The following is a 15398-nucleotide window of genomic DNA, read 5'->3' on the forward strand; positions in this document are numbered from 1 at the left end:
GACAACAGTAAGTGCTCAAAATGACCCTGCCTAGCTCTTCACTGTTGATTTCTATTGTCATCGTGACTCAGGTCATATTTGTAATCGACAAGATCAAAGTAGTTTCCTGACTCACAGTCTGTCCTCAGCGACATAGCACACTGTTTGTTCCAGAATGCTGTAGCCAAGAATGATCAGACATTACAACTAAATGAAAAGGAAAAACGAACTCCTGCCAAGAGTCTGGAGTTTCATTTTGAAAGAGAATTAAGACGATTCATGTCGTTTCCAATGAGGTTATACAACAACAAATGGAACTCATGCGTTGTGTGCGTCAACGCAGTAATGTTTGGTACTACTAAAAAAAAAAAAAAAAAATAGTTAAGTTCTCAATAACAATAAAATTATATATTGACTTCCTGTCAGTTCCAGTGTTGGCCCAAAACAGCAATTTCTGCTTCTATTTTATATGTCCCAGCTACTTAGGGTGAGAGGCATGGACATCATTAACAGGTTGCTAGCAAATTCCAGTGCACAAAGGAATTTAGGATGCTCAATGAACTTTATCATGTTTTTGGACTGTGGGAGGAAATCAGAGTTCCTGGGGTTGACTAACACTAGCGAAGGGAGAAGATAAAATCCGATACAAAGGATTGTAGATGCAGTATTTCTCATACTGATATGAAATCTTTTTACCAGTAGACCACCATGTGCTGATTATGTCAGTTATCTAAGCAATTTCTTCAAGAACACTTTATTATTATTTGCGTTGCCAAATTGTTCAATAGATACACATCTTTTTTCGTCTTGTTCATGTTTAATAAACATTTTTATCTGTGGTACACTTAAAACAAAAACAAGTTTGCTGGGTATTCTCTCTGAATAAAAATAAAGTGTAGAAATTGTTGTGTATCTTGTCTAGTTTTTAGCATCCCTCATCACACCTATGCTGGTATCTCAGAGATAAAAAAGAAAAAAAGAGGATATAAATGTATATATTGATAAATACAAATGTGACATAAAAGACGATAATTTAGTTTAAATAGGGCATACTTTTGTATGGATGTTTTAAATCTAACAAGACATAAAACGATTTATTTTTTCAATTAAAAGTATATATTGCAGGTGTCAGTGTTTAGCACGACCACATCACAGTAAGAAGGTTGCCGGTTCGCTTCTAGGTTGGGACCTTTCTGTGTTGAACATACATGTTCTTCCCATGTTGCGTTAGTTCACTCCAGGTTTCCTTCCAAAGTCAAAAATATGCAGAAGTTAAGTGAGAACTTGGGGAAATGGTCAGTAGGTATAAGTATGTGTCTGAATGGTTCTATGTCTTTGTGTGTCCTGTGACAGACTCGTGTCCAGTCCAGGGTGTCCCCTGCCTTTCACCAGAAGCAACTGATAGTCTAAAGCCCCCCAGCCCCCCCTATAAGGCAGCGGAAAATGAACGAATGAACAAAAATTAAATATAGCTTTTTCTTGAGTTTAAAACCATCTTCCCATTCTTCAACAAACATAAGTTCTTCATCCTGGCATCAGTAGTTCCTTCATTAAAGGACCTGCCTCCTGCATCTGAACGCACACCAGTGGACGCTGCATGTGCAACGACAAGCTGACCTTGTGGGTCTCTGTGAAGCCCGTTTATTCTGAGCCAGACAGTGTTTAGAGGAACAGCCGGCAGCTGTGTTATTGCTCTGTGATGATGGTACCCCATCAGCCAGCTCCCCACCAGCCTTCATAACAGACATAACTTGTCTCATAGAGTTTTAATTCGATGCTCTATTCCATTACAGGTTGGCATTGTAGTGCGTGCAGACACTGGCTCGCACTGCCGCATTTCAATTTCACATTAGGCCAATCACACAATTGGGCTTATTAAAGAGTGATCCTACTCGCAGAATTGCCTCGGAATTGTAAAAATTATTCACGGCAGAAAAACTTGCTGTGACTTATCTACTTTGCTTTTCAATGGCACCCTCTTTCATGCTCCTTCGCTTTTATAACTCTCGCTCTCCTGCTCTATTCATTTAATCTTATCTTTCATTCTCCACTCATCATCTCATTTCATCTGTGCTGCTACGTTCCCGTTTTCACAGCCAGGCTTTGCAGTGGCAGAATATTAAAATCCGATATGATGAGAGCGTTACCAGGTCTTTTGTCCACTTTCTCCTTTCTCAAGGAGACTCTCAATGCTGCCGGCGAGAGAGTCTGAGTGGCCGTATGCCCACATGATTATGTGTACAAGTTAAAACTGTCTCCCTTGTGAAAGCGTCAGATATTTTCGCTAGTTTTTCCACGTGTACACTTTTGAAATTCTGCTCAGATCTGCTGGTGGAAAATGAAAATGAGGCGGGAAGATTGGTGCAAAAGTGCTCTGGCACTCCACCACCATCACCTTGGATAAATACATGAAAGTCTGGCTGCACTATCAGAAGGTAATGGATTCACTCTGCCATGAAACTGGAAGCCACACAATTTATGTTCTTCAGATATCAGTAATGGCAGAAAGTCCAGCGTCTGTGGTAGAAGAAGACATGCCTCCTGAATTGTCGATACCAAATATCTGGTACCAGTTTGACGTCAGCTAATAACAATGACTACACATGATTTTCTGAATACAGGCATCAAAAATACTGTATACACCATTCAACAAATATTCTGCTTCCCTGTATGAAGAAATAGTTTACTGACAAAACATTTTGGTTGAGCTTGCTAACGCTTCATTAAAAACGTCAACAGCATTTGACCGTTGTCAATTCCACCTGAATGTCCTCCGAGCAAGAGAGCAACCAACACTTTGTTTTTCTGGAGATTAAATCTTGTTTATCATAACCCACTCTGCTGTTAGGGGTCAAGCATGAAGGTAAGTCACCGTGCATCATTAATCCCTACAAGTCTCCACCTTTAAGGGACTCATTGTATAAACAATGTATGGTGTGATTACAGCAGGCTGCTGGAGGAGTGAAGCCATTATTGCATCATAATTTACTCTGCTCTCGTAACCTCTCTTTTGCTGACATTTCAGAGGGATGAGATCTTTATAAATTAATAACTTCAGAACATCATCATAAAAGGAACTTACTGCATCTTGTAGAGGAAGACTTCAACATAACAAACATTGAGTGAGTAATCAAAGTTGGGTTTTCACATAAGTTACCTTTTAGGTTATTAGAACCACCGAGGTCACGGTGTTAAACCACATCAATTCTCAAAAAAAATCATACAGATGTAAGTAGGGTTGTTAGAAAATATCTATTTGGAGATACATCACAATATTCTCCAATTCAGGTTTTTCTGTCCACCTGATATCACACCAGACTATTGCGGCATCCCTAGCAATTGCCAGTAACTCACGTCTAATGCCAATGTTGTTGACTTTCCATGCTGTCGCTGTCAAAGGACTCAAGCACATCAAAGTATCTTTTTAGGAAAACTGTTATATATTGATATGTAAAAAGGTTAGAGGATTTTCTTCAGTTATCTGCGTTTGTTTTGCGCTGCTACATGGAGTCATGGTTGCCGTCATAACTAATTAAAACAGCTATTAAATTAAAGAGGCAGATATGGATTAGCTAATTATTGTCATACCCGGTAATTCGCTAAAGTCAACATTGCATGTCAAATCACCAGCAACCTCTGAACCAGAATAAACAATCTATTTATTCGTATGAAATAACTAACATGACAAGACAGAAATTAACTTTGGCAAGTGAGAGAAAAACAAACAACCTCAGCAATGAGTGTCAACAGAATATATAAATGAAGAATGTCTAGGATACAGAAGAAACATCAAAACCTTTACACGTATTTGTGTTTCAACCAAATCTTAACAAAAAAAACTTTTTCCCTCAAAAAAAAAAGACTTGTCACTTGACAGCACTTTAAAAGAAACTTCACTCACTATTATTTCACTCCCCCATGATTTAACTACTTGTTCTTTTCATTCGACAAAAGCACAGCAATTCTGGTCCCACAATGGCCCACTCGAACAGAGATAGATAGCAGCTGGCGGGTGGGAGAGAAGGGATTCAAGCTGTGGAAATGTAAAGGCAAAGAGGGTAGAAATGACTCTCCAATCGATGTCAGGCAGCCCTTTTGTTTACACATCAATTGTTCAGACATCCCACAATGCAGCAGCTACTGGACGGGCGGTGTGTTGTAAAAATGGAAGGAAAACGACTTATTTTTCCCTGTTCTTTCACCAATTCCACTGCAAGATTAAATCCTCACTTTTAATAAGGGGAAGCTTTGTGTAGTGAAGATTGCCACAGGTACATCCTAGTACTATTGTTGTTTATAATTTCTTTCTACACAGTTAAAGTACCAATGGAGCAACGGAAGCATAGTGTTCGCTCACCTCAGGAAAAACAACGAAAGCAACTGATGGAGACATTAAGTACACAGTTGTTTTAAAGGGAGAAGGTCTTACTTTTAGGGCAGGAAATATTCAACTTGGTCGTTTAGCATGTTCAGGAAATAAGATAATGCAAATACATATATTTACCAGTTGTTAGATTAAATTTGATTAATTCTAAAAGATTATCAAAATATAAAGTAGAATTTACTCGTTTGATCTATGAGCAGGAAAACTTTTATCTACACACATTCACAATCAACATTTCCACTCACACAGATATCTGGTTCGAGACAAGCTCGGATCAGAATTAGGTTCATTACACCGGTAAATTCAAACATTTGTTTGCCTGCAAATCACACCTTCTATTGTATATCAAAGAACAAAGCCGGCGAGACGCCAGAGGGGGGGAGCGAAAGACAGAAGAGAAGCCAGCGACATCCCAGGAGGGAAGCAGAAAACAGGAAAAACAACGCCCACAATACGTGTCCCCTGCCCGAGAACATTTAAATAATGAGTTAACAGGAAACACAGGGACCTTAAAAGAACAATTTGGCCGGAAAAGACGACCCCTGGGCTGGAAATTTGGCATAAATACAGCGAGCCTTCTACAGCTTGGGACCATTCTGTCCGGGACTGTCAATCTGTGAAGTCGCCAGAAGAAGGGGTGAAGCTTGTATTTTAATTGACTTGAATCGGCGAATAAAGCGACCGGTACGTACTCTGGATTGTTCGATCTTCTCCACAAATCCATATAAGACTCGGGTTGAACATAAGTGACGCCGTGTTTTGATCCTTTTGTCCAAATTTGTTAAAGTTGAATACGTAACTGTGCAGAGCTGGGTACAGTGATTGTAATGGGAAGGTGTTATTCGTTTATTTGGTGCCTCCCACTTTATTGGATACCCACCCACTTAAAATTCCTGGCATACATTTTCATTTTCTGACCTGTAAACAAGGAATTTCCGGAACATTAACAAAGCCATAGAAGTAAACAGGAAACTGTAGTAACCATAGCAGGATTGTAGATATATTGTGTACTTACTTGTGCCGTCGACTGGTCTCGTGTCCATCGCTGGAGGGGGGGCCCCGTCAGTTGTCTTGTTCCTCTCACGATCTCTGTCTCGCTCTCTTCCGGCTTCACCAGACCGTCGCTGCCGGTTCTTCTGGGCCTCCATGGCTTTGAGTTTGCGGGCATGCTTGTGACCCTTATAGTGGGCCTCCGCCTGATTCTGCGGGGAAACAGTGAAGCAAGACGGTTAACAGCCGGTTTCCGTGGAAGTACAGAAGCTGAAGAAAATGTTTAAATGAGCCTGAATATTCTTGAAGGCGAACAGGAGAAATGAGCGTCTGCGGTTCCCTGATAAGAGCGCCGGCTCACTGGGAGGCCAGAGGTATAATTGCATAAGTTGAAAGCAACAATGGAGGCGCATCAGATCTCCACGTTATTATGCACCGAGAAAATAAAAAAAGCCCAGGCAAATCCGTCACATACTGTCTCACACAGACAACCCCGACATTAATTTGAAATACGAATGTGGAATCCCTTCACCTTAATCTGAATCTATTATGACAACAGTGTAACAAGAGACCTGGAGCTGCACCTAAAAGCAGAGAAGGCTTAGAACATCATCCTCATTGCTTTGTCACATGCCTCAGCAGATTTTTCCTTTATTTGACTACACTTTTGAAGGGGCATAGGAGATCATAAAGTCCAAAAAAACAATGATTTATACTCTGAGTTGAAATAAAATGATCATTCATAAAACAAGCAGAACCATTGGTACATGATCTGTTGTATATTTTACTCATGAGAGCCTCATAAATACTGTCGAGGGAGGCATGTGGCCCCTGTGACTCACTTTGCCCAGGCCTGTCCAACTTAATCAAATACCAGCCTGACATTTCAAGTTTCAATGGAAACGTGGAAAACTGGAGGGAAACAGTTGGAATTGATTCCATGAGTGGCTGATCAAATCAATGGCAGTGTTGCTACTGTGAGCCACGTTGTGTGCGTCTGATGTGTCCCTTCGTGACTTGTTAGACAAGAGCTGCCGACTTAGACCGATTTAGTTGAGGTAGCCTGTGCTCCTCGTTTTTAGGTACCTCCGCATCTACAAGATTATTCCACTATTAAATATGCTTTTTAAAGATTTAGTCAAAGAATAGGCTTAAAGTTGATGTTGTTCTCTACAGCAGTGTTTTCAGAGAGAGTTTATATAAAGTCCTAACAAACATTTTAACCCTTGAGGTATCTAAGAGACAATGCAAAGGATACCGCAAACAAATTTGTTTTCGGGCCTAACACAAGGGTTAAAGATACCAGGAAGATGAAATGAAACAACAGACTTTGTCTTTAAACAAATGAAAATAGCCTAATGTGGACATTTTATAATCTACTTATTGCCAAACGATCAACATTTCTTAAAAAATCTTATTGAAACCATTATATCCATTTTTGAGCTAGTGTAAGGTAATCCCCTTGGCAGCGGTAATAATGATTTGATATGTTACATGAGTTCACCCTCTACTCAAAAAATGCGTAATACAGCAATAGCCACCAAACCTTGAGTGTGTACACCTCAAACACATCATGCTCATTCCCAAGGACTCATACACTTGATCGAAAATAGAGAACCTTTGGCTAAGAGGAAACTTTCATCGAGTATCAGGGAGACGACAAGTGCCTTTGTGAATTGTTGCGTAAGTTGTCCACCTACTGACAGGTAGGCTTTGGTGGAAATGTGCAGTCGCCATCATCTTGTTCGACAAAATGTTCGAAGCTGAAATCTAACCCTAACCAACATTATTGTAAACCTATGATCTACCTGATGATCTACCTATAAGAAAAAGGCATAACATATATTAATTTTTAAACATATTGATAATTATTTATATTTACAATATGTGTTGACGTACCTTACATAACAGTATGAACTAATAATGCACAATACATGAATTAATTACAAACACTTCTTCAACTGGACATTCACAAAGATGGTATTCCATGGATGTGTAGTTTTAGATCTATTTATATTTATAGAATATAATAAGAAAAAATAAACGAAACTGACGTTACAATTTTAGATTTTGCAAGTATAAGGTAACTAAGTGAACTGATAAGATGCTTTGGTGTGAGTCTGTGGTTAGTCTCAGAAAAACTCAAGTCTCTACTGATCGCGGTGGACAAATCAAGCACCCCTGCTGTAGATCATGACAAAAGAAATGGGTTAGCTTGTGAATATAAATGTTTCTGTCTCCGGCTCTGAGTGAACAATATGAAGTCGTGGGCCCAGTGTATACAGATAGGTCAGACACGTGTCTGTAGCGCCGCCAGTGCAAATCCACAGCCAAGACAATCCGAGGGGAGGCAGGTTTGGGATGAGCTTTGATTCCAATTTTAACAGCGGAGTCAGCCAAAAGCAAAGCGAGACAAAAAACACTCGCAGCTGATCTCTCTAATTGAACACTGAGCTTCAGTCTTTGACCGTGACGCTCTTCAAGCAGCGGGTCACTCGACAGCTTCTACTCCACACTCTCCAACGCTCGGCGCTAAAACGGCTTTTCACAACTATGACGAGGATATTTTTGCCTTTGTCGTGCTAAAAATAAATGTAGCCCAATTAGCTTCTAATCTCTGACGACAACTTTACATTTTTAGCACAAAGAACAAGCGAGGGAGGGAAACTACTGGCAGGTGCGAGAGCGAATCTACAACTATATTTGTGTTTTGAATACCACAGTTATACAACATACATTAAGTATTTAAAGATGCTAATTATGTGCCACAGAGGAACCTTCACATCATTTCATCGAAATCTTGTTAAACCAAGATAAGACAAAGTAATTATGAGAAAAACATAACACACAGACACACATCACTATACATTGTGCAAAATGTTAGATGTTGGCATGTTAGCTTAAATAGCTACATTTCATTTATGTATTTAGATTTATAAATGTATTCTTTTAACATACAGTTTCTCATTTACATTCTCATCATGAACCACTACTTTATGGGTCTGACACATAATCCATTATGACAAAAAATGTTTAAAAGTTAAAGCAGAAACATTTAACATTTAATTCCACTTAACAGAAAGATTAACTGTTATTGCAATTATAAAAAAAAAGTTTTATGGAATTTATAATTTTTCACTTTTGTTTCTGTAATTGAGATTTCAGTTTTGTGGTTGTGCTTTTTTTGTAGTAATACAGTTTTTAACGTTATTATTTTTATTCTAGTTTGCCCATCAGGCCCACTATGTCGCAGTAGGACGCTATTCCTGAAGAAAAACAAAGAAATCTTTAAACGATTCTTGGATCCAAATGGAAATTTCGGGACATGACCATTTCTCAAATACAAAATCCTTTGCCCTACTTAATTTACTTCTTGTTTAAGGATGCGTTCAGCACATCAAGGTGTTCCTCTGCTACTGTATGGCAAGAAAATATTGTCTTTGAAGTCGACAAAGTTCTCTGGTAGGCCCAAGAAAATATGTTGGTAAATGAATCTGTCACTTTGACAGTGTAGTATGTGTTATTCCGAAGGTTTCAAATCTACGGGACTGTGTACAGATTGGGAAGATTTTCCACTTCTATACCAAGAGGCTACTTTAGTTCCAGAACTGAGACCCCATCAGTAATTGCCACTAATCATTTTAAATGTATTTTATAATCTGCTGTGTGTCCTTATTCAATCCCTTCAGAGGCAAATTCAAACTGAAGATGTCAATTTACTTAGTTAACTCTGTCTTGCGCCGTGTTCGTGAAATATTAAGTATTAACTTAGTATTTTAAGCTTGTCTTATTTTCCTCTGTGGGTCATTTTGTCTGACACGGATAAGTGGACTCCTTTGAGAATGAATCACAACTTTGAGCGAAACTAAAAAAAAAAGGCGGCGTGGAATTGTTGAAGATGTTTCGGAGCTCTCCGAGCGACTGATGGAGCTCCAGTCAGACCCGACACTCCTTTTTAAGTCTCCGCATGGAGGCAGGGAATGTGATTTGCTTGAGCGTGTGAAGGGCACGTCTACATCTTCTCCCTCGGCTCCTGTGAGCTTCTTTGAAGATGGAGGGCAAGTGAGCTCTGGGTCTTGATCATATGTTCCTCAGTTCAGGCCTGATGTTGAGGTTTCATCGGTGCAACGGCAAATGGGGGTTGACTGAGAGTGTCATGACCTTAAATGACGGATGTTTCTGATTATCAGATGATAGGCTCAGATGAATAATATGAAAAAATGAATTTAACTTCACAGAACGAGTCAAAAAGATGAGCAGCTACTGTATATTGAGTTAATAAATGGTTCATAAAGGCCGTAACATCAACAAGGATTACTAATAGGAGCACCAATGGCTACTTTAATTTGAGTTTTAAATTCATTTTCATCTACATATTAGACATAGAAATGATAGCTCTTAAATGCAACGTAAATGTACACTATTTGCAGAATGTGAGGAACAAAACAGGGTATTTATAAAGTTTTTAATCTCAAACTTTGTGCCGGTGAAAATAACTTTTCCTTCATTACAAGTTAATCACTATTTATGACAATTTCCTGCATTAATTTGCTGCCTTACTATTGGGTCTTTTGTGCAACATCAGGACGGCTGGCAGCTTCACAGCTGCTCTCAATCTGCTGATCACTCATCCGCTTTATTTTGATGCAATTCGGTTTGGCAAGATTATAATTATCTTTTTTTTCCCCTTGTTTTTGCAACTTTAAATCTGTCGTGTTTGCCTTGAACCAGGCAAGTATGTCTTTATGCAGATTTCATGTCAGTTCTTAGTTATAAACAGTATGACTCAACCAGAAAAATACATTTTATATTTTAAAAGAAAAACTTTAGAAATGTCACACAAGCCTGATCAGGTCATAATAAAGCAACATTAAGTTTTGCTGCTGTGTCAAGGCTAATACTGAAAATGTTTTTTTCACCAACAGTCAATGAACAAATTTTTAGTTTGTGTTTAAGATAAAGATCTCTAGTTATGATGTCACTACTCACGATTGTTTTCACTTAATTAAATGTGCCGTCTTCTAAAAAGGTTTGGACACTTTATTAGAGCTCACCAAACCAAGAGTTTTTGCTACTTTTTTGGAGAATTTTTCAACTGAAATTTATTCTTGATTATGACCTCAATAAAGTAATGTTTTTGCTAATATTGATGCGTTTGTTACCAACAAAACTGAAAAAGGCATGACTTGTTTATCGTGAAATTTTCAGAATGGTTTATAAATGTGGTGTCATGAAGGTGAATCAATTTTTGGAAGTTCTCAGTAGTTCTACCTTGTGATGAGGAGATGATGCCTCATGAACCAATAAAGCTTTCCATCCAAGTAGTTCCACCTCGAGCAAGAGCCTAAAAGAGGCTTCATTTGCTCTACAGCGCCATCAATGGAACAGAAAGTGTTAACCTCTGACATCATTTGTTTTTAACAAAAATATAGTTGAATTACTGTTTTTTGGGGAACAATTCTTCAGTTTTATTCTAGAATAGCAACTCTTCTACTGTGCTTCAGGTGTTTTTTTTAACATTATTTCACCCGCTTTTGAAAATATATCAGAATAAGTATACTTTATAAGGAAAGATAAGCTAAAAAAAATCCACAGAGGAGAGAGATTACTCTTTCTTACAGGCTCCAAAAGTACAAAAGGCTGGTCTTGCAGAAAAATCCTCCTAATCCGCAAGACGTAAGGATGGATTCATTGCGTTTTGATGGCACCTATATTTCCAATTTAGAGGGAAGCCATGAGCGCATCCTGAACTGGTCACATGGTACGCTATATACGTCACTAACACACGCCTCGATAGATTGTTAAACATTCAGAAATACCACTCACCAAGTAACCTTGTGTAATAGAGGATAAAACTTGGCACTTATATTCTGTTTGTGCAGCAACACTACCTAAATCAACAATGTTTTCTCACACATTTCACAGTACGCTATGTTTTATAGACATGAAATGACCCCCTTGAGGAAGTACTTTTCTCAAAGCCCATTTTTTTGCATTGAATATTGCTTTTATTTCTCTATATCTGCCCTCGGGCTCCAGTCTGTTCCTGAACGTTTCATGCCAGAATTAAAAACACAACCGAGGGTAAAAGTAAAAAAAATGAGTCACAGCTTAACATAGTGAGCAAAATGACCTTTTTGTTTACCTGCACCTCAATTTACTGCATTTTTATGTCCCATTGAGTGAACATTTACAAAGACTCTGACCTTAAAGAAACCGGTGCACGGCTCTGCAAAAAGAGCGTGTGTGAGTGAGATAGTGTTCATGTGAGTGTTTGGCAGCATGAACGGGGGAAATGAAATGTGGACCTGCTTCCTGCTGAGGCTGGTGATTGTTTCTGCTCTTTACTGATAAACGACAGCTCGCACTGCAGTCTAATCTCTAGCATGAATACAGCGTGCACATGCTTGACACAGAACTTCTATAATAAGATGTAAGAAATCTTTCCCCTGTACTGTCTAATACTAAATGCTTTATCCGAGATCTCTCTGCCAGGAGCAAAAAATGAAAATGCTTCCTCAACAATAGATTACATCAGTCTCAAAGCGCTACATAGCTTGGTGAAGGTTAAAAAATAGATAAATAAAAGAACGAAAGGAAGATAGCTGGACTGTCGTAACAAGGGATGGCACTTCTGATTATTTCCTCACGATATCGGTGCTCAGAACTACTCAGAAAGTCAACTTACCGTGGAGTTGAAGCGGAGGTGACAGATGTTGCAGGAGATGATCTGTTTCTTCTTGAGGGGCTGCGGGACCCCGAAAGTGTGATTGATGACTGCCTTCTGGACAGGATCCATCTGAAAGAAGCACACCAAAGAAAGTGGCTTCAGGTCATGTTGTTGCTATGCAGGTGAACGCTTACTCCAAGTTCAGGACGTTGTTGTGACGGCAGTTTTGCATTGTGCTTTTGGAGGAATCAAGAAGATGAAAAGTACAATACACGTCCCCGGGAAGAAAGTATTGTCCGTCTGTTTTCTAGCAAAATAAGATAAAATAATAAAATAAAAGAATTCTTATTGTATTTAATTAAAGTCAGGTAATGTTTCCAACATGAAGTAGTGTTCAGTAGATCCACCAGAGGAGTTGGGATTCATGATTCACTTGTATGGCTTCTAACTGCTGCTGCGCATGTTGTTAGCTTTGTCAAATCAGTAATGTGCAATAATTGAAAACACATTGTTTCTGGGTTCCCTTATAATAATCTTACTATCATGTTGTAGACTGTTTGATTTAGAAAACGATTAAAAAAAGTTTTTTGTTATGTCAGTTTCTGGTTTTCTTCTTCGTAACTAGGGCTGTCAGCTTATGTTACTAACCGATATTTTCGGTACATTTGAATCATTTTCAGAAAATTATATATATAATATAATGTTGGTGACATCTTGTTATTTTTCCACTTTTTTAGTTAACATTATTATAACTGAAACACAAAAAATGTTGAAACAATAACTTTAAAAGTTTTTGGAATCGACTGTATCCTCTCGTCCTCAGTAATAGTCGGGATCTCACAGGATTTTATTATTCCTTTAGGACGTAATGAATGTTGCCCTCTAGCTGCCGGAGGTTGAATCGCAACACCAAACTGAACAAACACTGTGAGTATCTGCATCTAAATCATAAATTCTCACTATACTAAAATATAAACCTTAAAATAACTATGGCAAAAATGAAACGTGATTTCAAAGCCAAAAATACTTTTTTCTAAAAGAAATTCAATTTAGTCCTTTTGAATATTGATACAGTATCATGGAGAAAATATTGCGATACATAGATTTTTTTTTCTCCCTCACTACGACTTGTAACTGGTATCTCACCACTCTTATATGGTCACGATTGGTGCAAATAAAACCAATCAATGTGTCAAGATCTCTCCATAAACATAACTTCAATTACATGAGAAACTTCTTTCTGTTTCTTTGTTTTTTAACTCCAAGAAAAAAAAGGCCTAGATTGATTCGTAGCAATGCAGACCAGACGTTATCAATTCAGCGTCACCTGGAGGTACAAACAGACTTCTACAAGTATATAATTGTTTTTCACCCTCAATAGTCAGACCCACGATATATACATCGTCCTTCCACTGAACTTGTATATTAAAACAGTCTGTCGTTACCAGATAACAAGCGCAGCATCACTTCAAAGAGCAGAGATGCAGGTTGTATGACGGATGCAGAATTTCATGGAGAGTAACTGCTCAGGGGCGAAAACATGCACCGTAACTCTGTGTTTAAGAAAAGATCTGAACCCTCTTAAAAAAAATGAAGGAAAAACAACCAGCAGGCAAATATAGAGGCAGGGCGCTTCAGTCACGGTGCAAGATACTCATCATAAAATTAAACAACAAACACCAGAGTGTTTATCTGTTAAAACACATCTGGAAGAGGGAATGATAACACAGGCGGAATTTTATGCTCCCTTCATATTCCCTTTGGTGTCTTTTGAAAATGGAATAAATGGCATCTTCTATGTTTCTGCCAAAAGTGCTATAGTAGCTATTTGTGTTTACTCAATTAAAATCTGATGACGCAAGTTTCATAGTCAAACGTCTGCCAGATCAAGGGGAAGGAGGATTTTAAAGCAACCATTGGATCTTCAGCTTTCTTTCACACTTCGCTGATACTGAGATAAATCTAACATCACCCTGTCCTCGCATCTGTGATTCAAGGGTTTGTTTAAAGATGCAAGTAAATGGTGCCTCAAGATCAGGGGTGGGCAATAAAACGGTCTCAGGGGCCACATATACTATTGACTGATGTGAGGGACCGTCAAGCCAAGAGAAAGAAGTGAGGAAGAGAACACTTTAAATAGAAAGAAGTGAGGAAGAGAAAGAGACACAGAAAAAAATGCTTTAAATAGTAAAGTGGGGAAATGTGCAACAATACAAATAAAAAAAGCTTTTGAAGCTAAAATCCTTATTTTTAATTACATATGATTGGATTTAAAAGGTCATATCACAACATTTTAAAAATGATTTTTAATTATAATAAATATTATTTTGTGTGAATCATTATAATGAATAATCAAAATGAATACAACATATTTCACCCTGTCAGATACATTTCAAGATTAGTATATTTAAAGTTATATTTTCGACCTCACAAAGGCAGCATGAATCAGTCACATGAAGGATCACATTTGTTCCCCCACCTATGGCGTGTAGTCGAGGCCTCCAAGGCTTTCACTCACAGACCTACATTTACAGTCCAAATTCTTATATTTCTTCCATGAGAATGTTTTTACTTTTGACCTTTTCATCTTTTGGTCTCAACATTTCTAAATTTTTTTCCACTACACTTTTCGCAGAGGTTGAATGTGAACGTTTGAGTTTATATTTAATAAAACTGTTTAGTACCAATCAGCGATTCCTTGCCATTGTCTTATGCTCTTTAGTAATTGCTCTTCACCGGACTACATTATGGCAGTGGGTTTTTAAAAAAGTCAAAACTGTAAAGTGACGCAAAGAGAGCATTTTTTCATTTAGTAAACAATGATGCAACTTTTGCAATTACACTGTTCTGACCCTTTGGGGAGACAGAAACAAATATGTTCAATATGTACAACATGGATCACCAACCAAGGTGCTAATGTCTACATCGTAAATACAGAATTATTTTTTACCCATTTACTTTTTCATTTGAAACAATGGAAGTGGGATCGAATCTCGACATCTGAAAAGGTTAATCCAATATTTCAACGATTTATCTCGGTGTCAGTTTATCTTTCACTGGAGATCTACGAGAAAGAATTCAAGTTAAGATTTCACACTTTTTAAAAGGTTAAAAATGTCAGATCGATGATGAAAAAATGTCAGGAATCATTTCCAGCAATGCCATTAAATCCCACCGCAGCAGACCAACATTATATACAACTCCACGTCCCAGAGCTCAATTGGAATCCATTGATTTCTCTGTTGACAGATAATTTCACTTCACAGTCATTCTTAACCGTCACTTTTTATCCATCTGCATGGGCTCTCACCAGTGAAGAGTCATCAATGAGGCGTTTATGCCATTTAGCGCTCTTTTCTAGACCGCGTGGGTCAC

At 38.2% G+C, this 15398-nt stretch overlaps 1 protein-coding gene across 3 annotated transcripts in view; it reads right to left on the reverse strand.

The window, feature by feature from the left end:
• Positions 1 to 15398, reverse strand: part of znf385c (zinc finger protein 385C) — a 175922-nt gene that overhangs the window by 19575 nt on the left and 140949 nt on the right. For all 3 annotated transcript variants that reach the window (XM_087808491.1, XM_087808492.1, XM_087808493.1), the window contains 2 exons: positions 12042 to 12152; positions 5379 to 5565 (listed from right to left, as the gene is read on the reverse strand). In XM_087808491.1, coding sequence (XP_087664617.1) covers positions 5379 to 5565; positions 12042 to 12152 — 298 coding nt within the window. The remainder of the gene's footprint in view (positions 1 to 5378; positions 5566 to 12041; positions 12153 to 15398) is intronic.

Source organism: Callionymus lyra, chromosome 15 (genome assembly GCF_982586985.1).
Source record: "Callionymus lyra chromosome 15, fCalLyr1.hap1.1, whole genome shotgun sequence".
Lineage (NCBI taxonomy): Eukaryota > Metazoa > Chordata > Actinopteri > Syngnathiformes > Callionymidae > Callionymus > Callionymus lyra.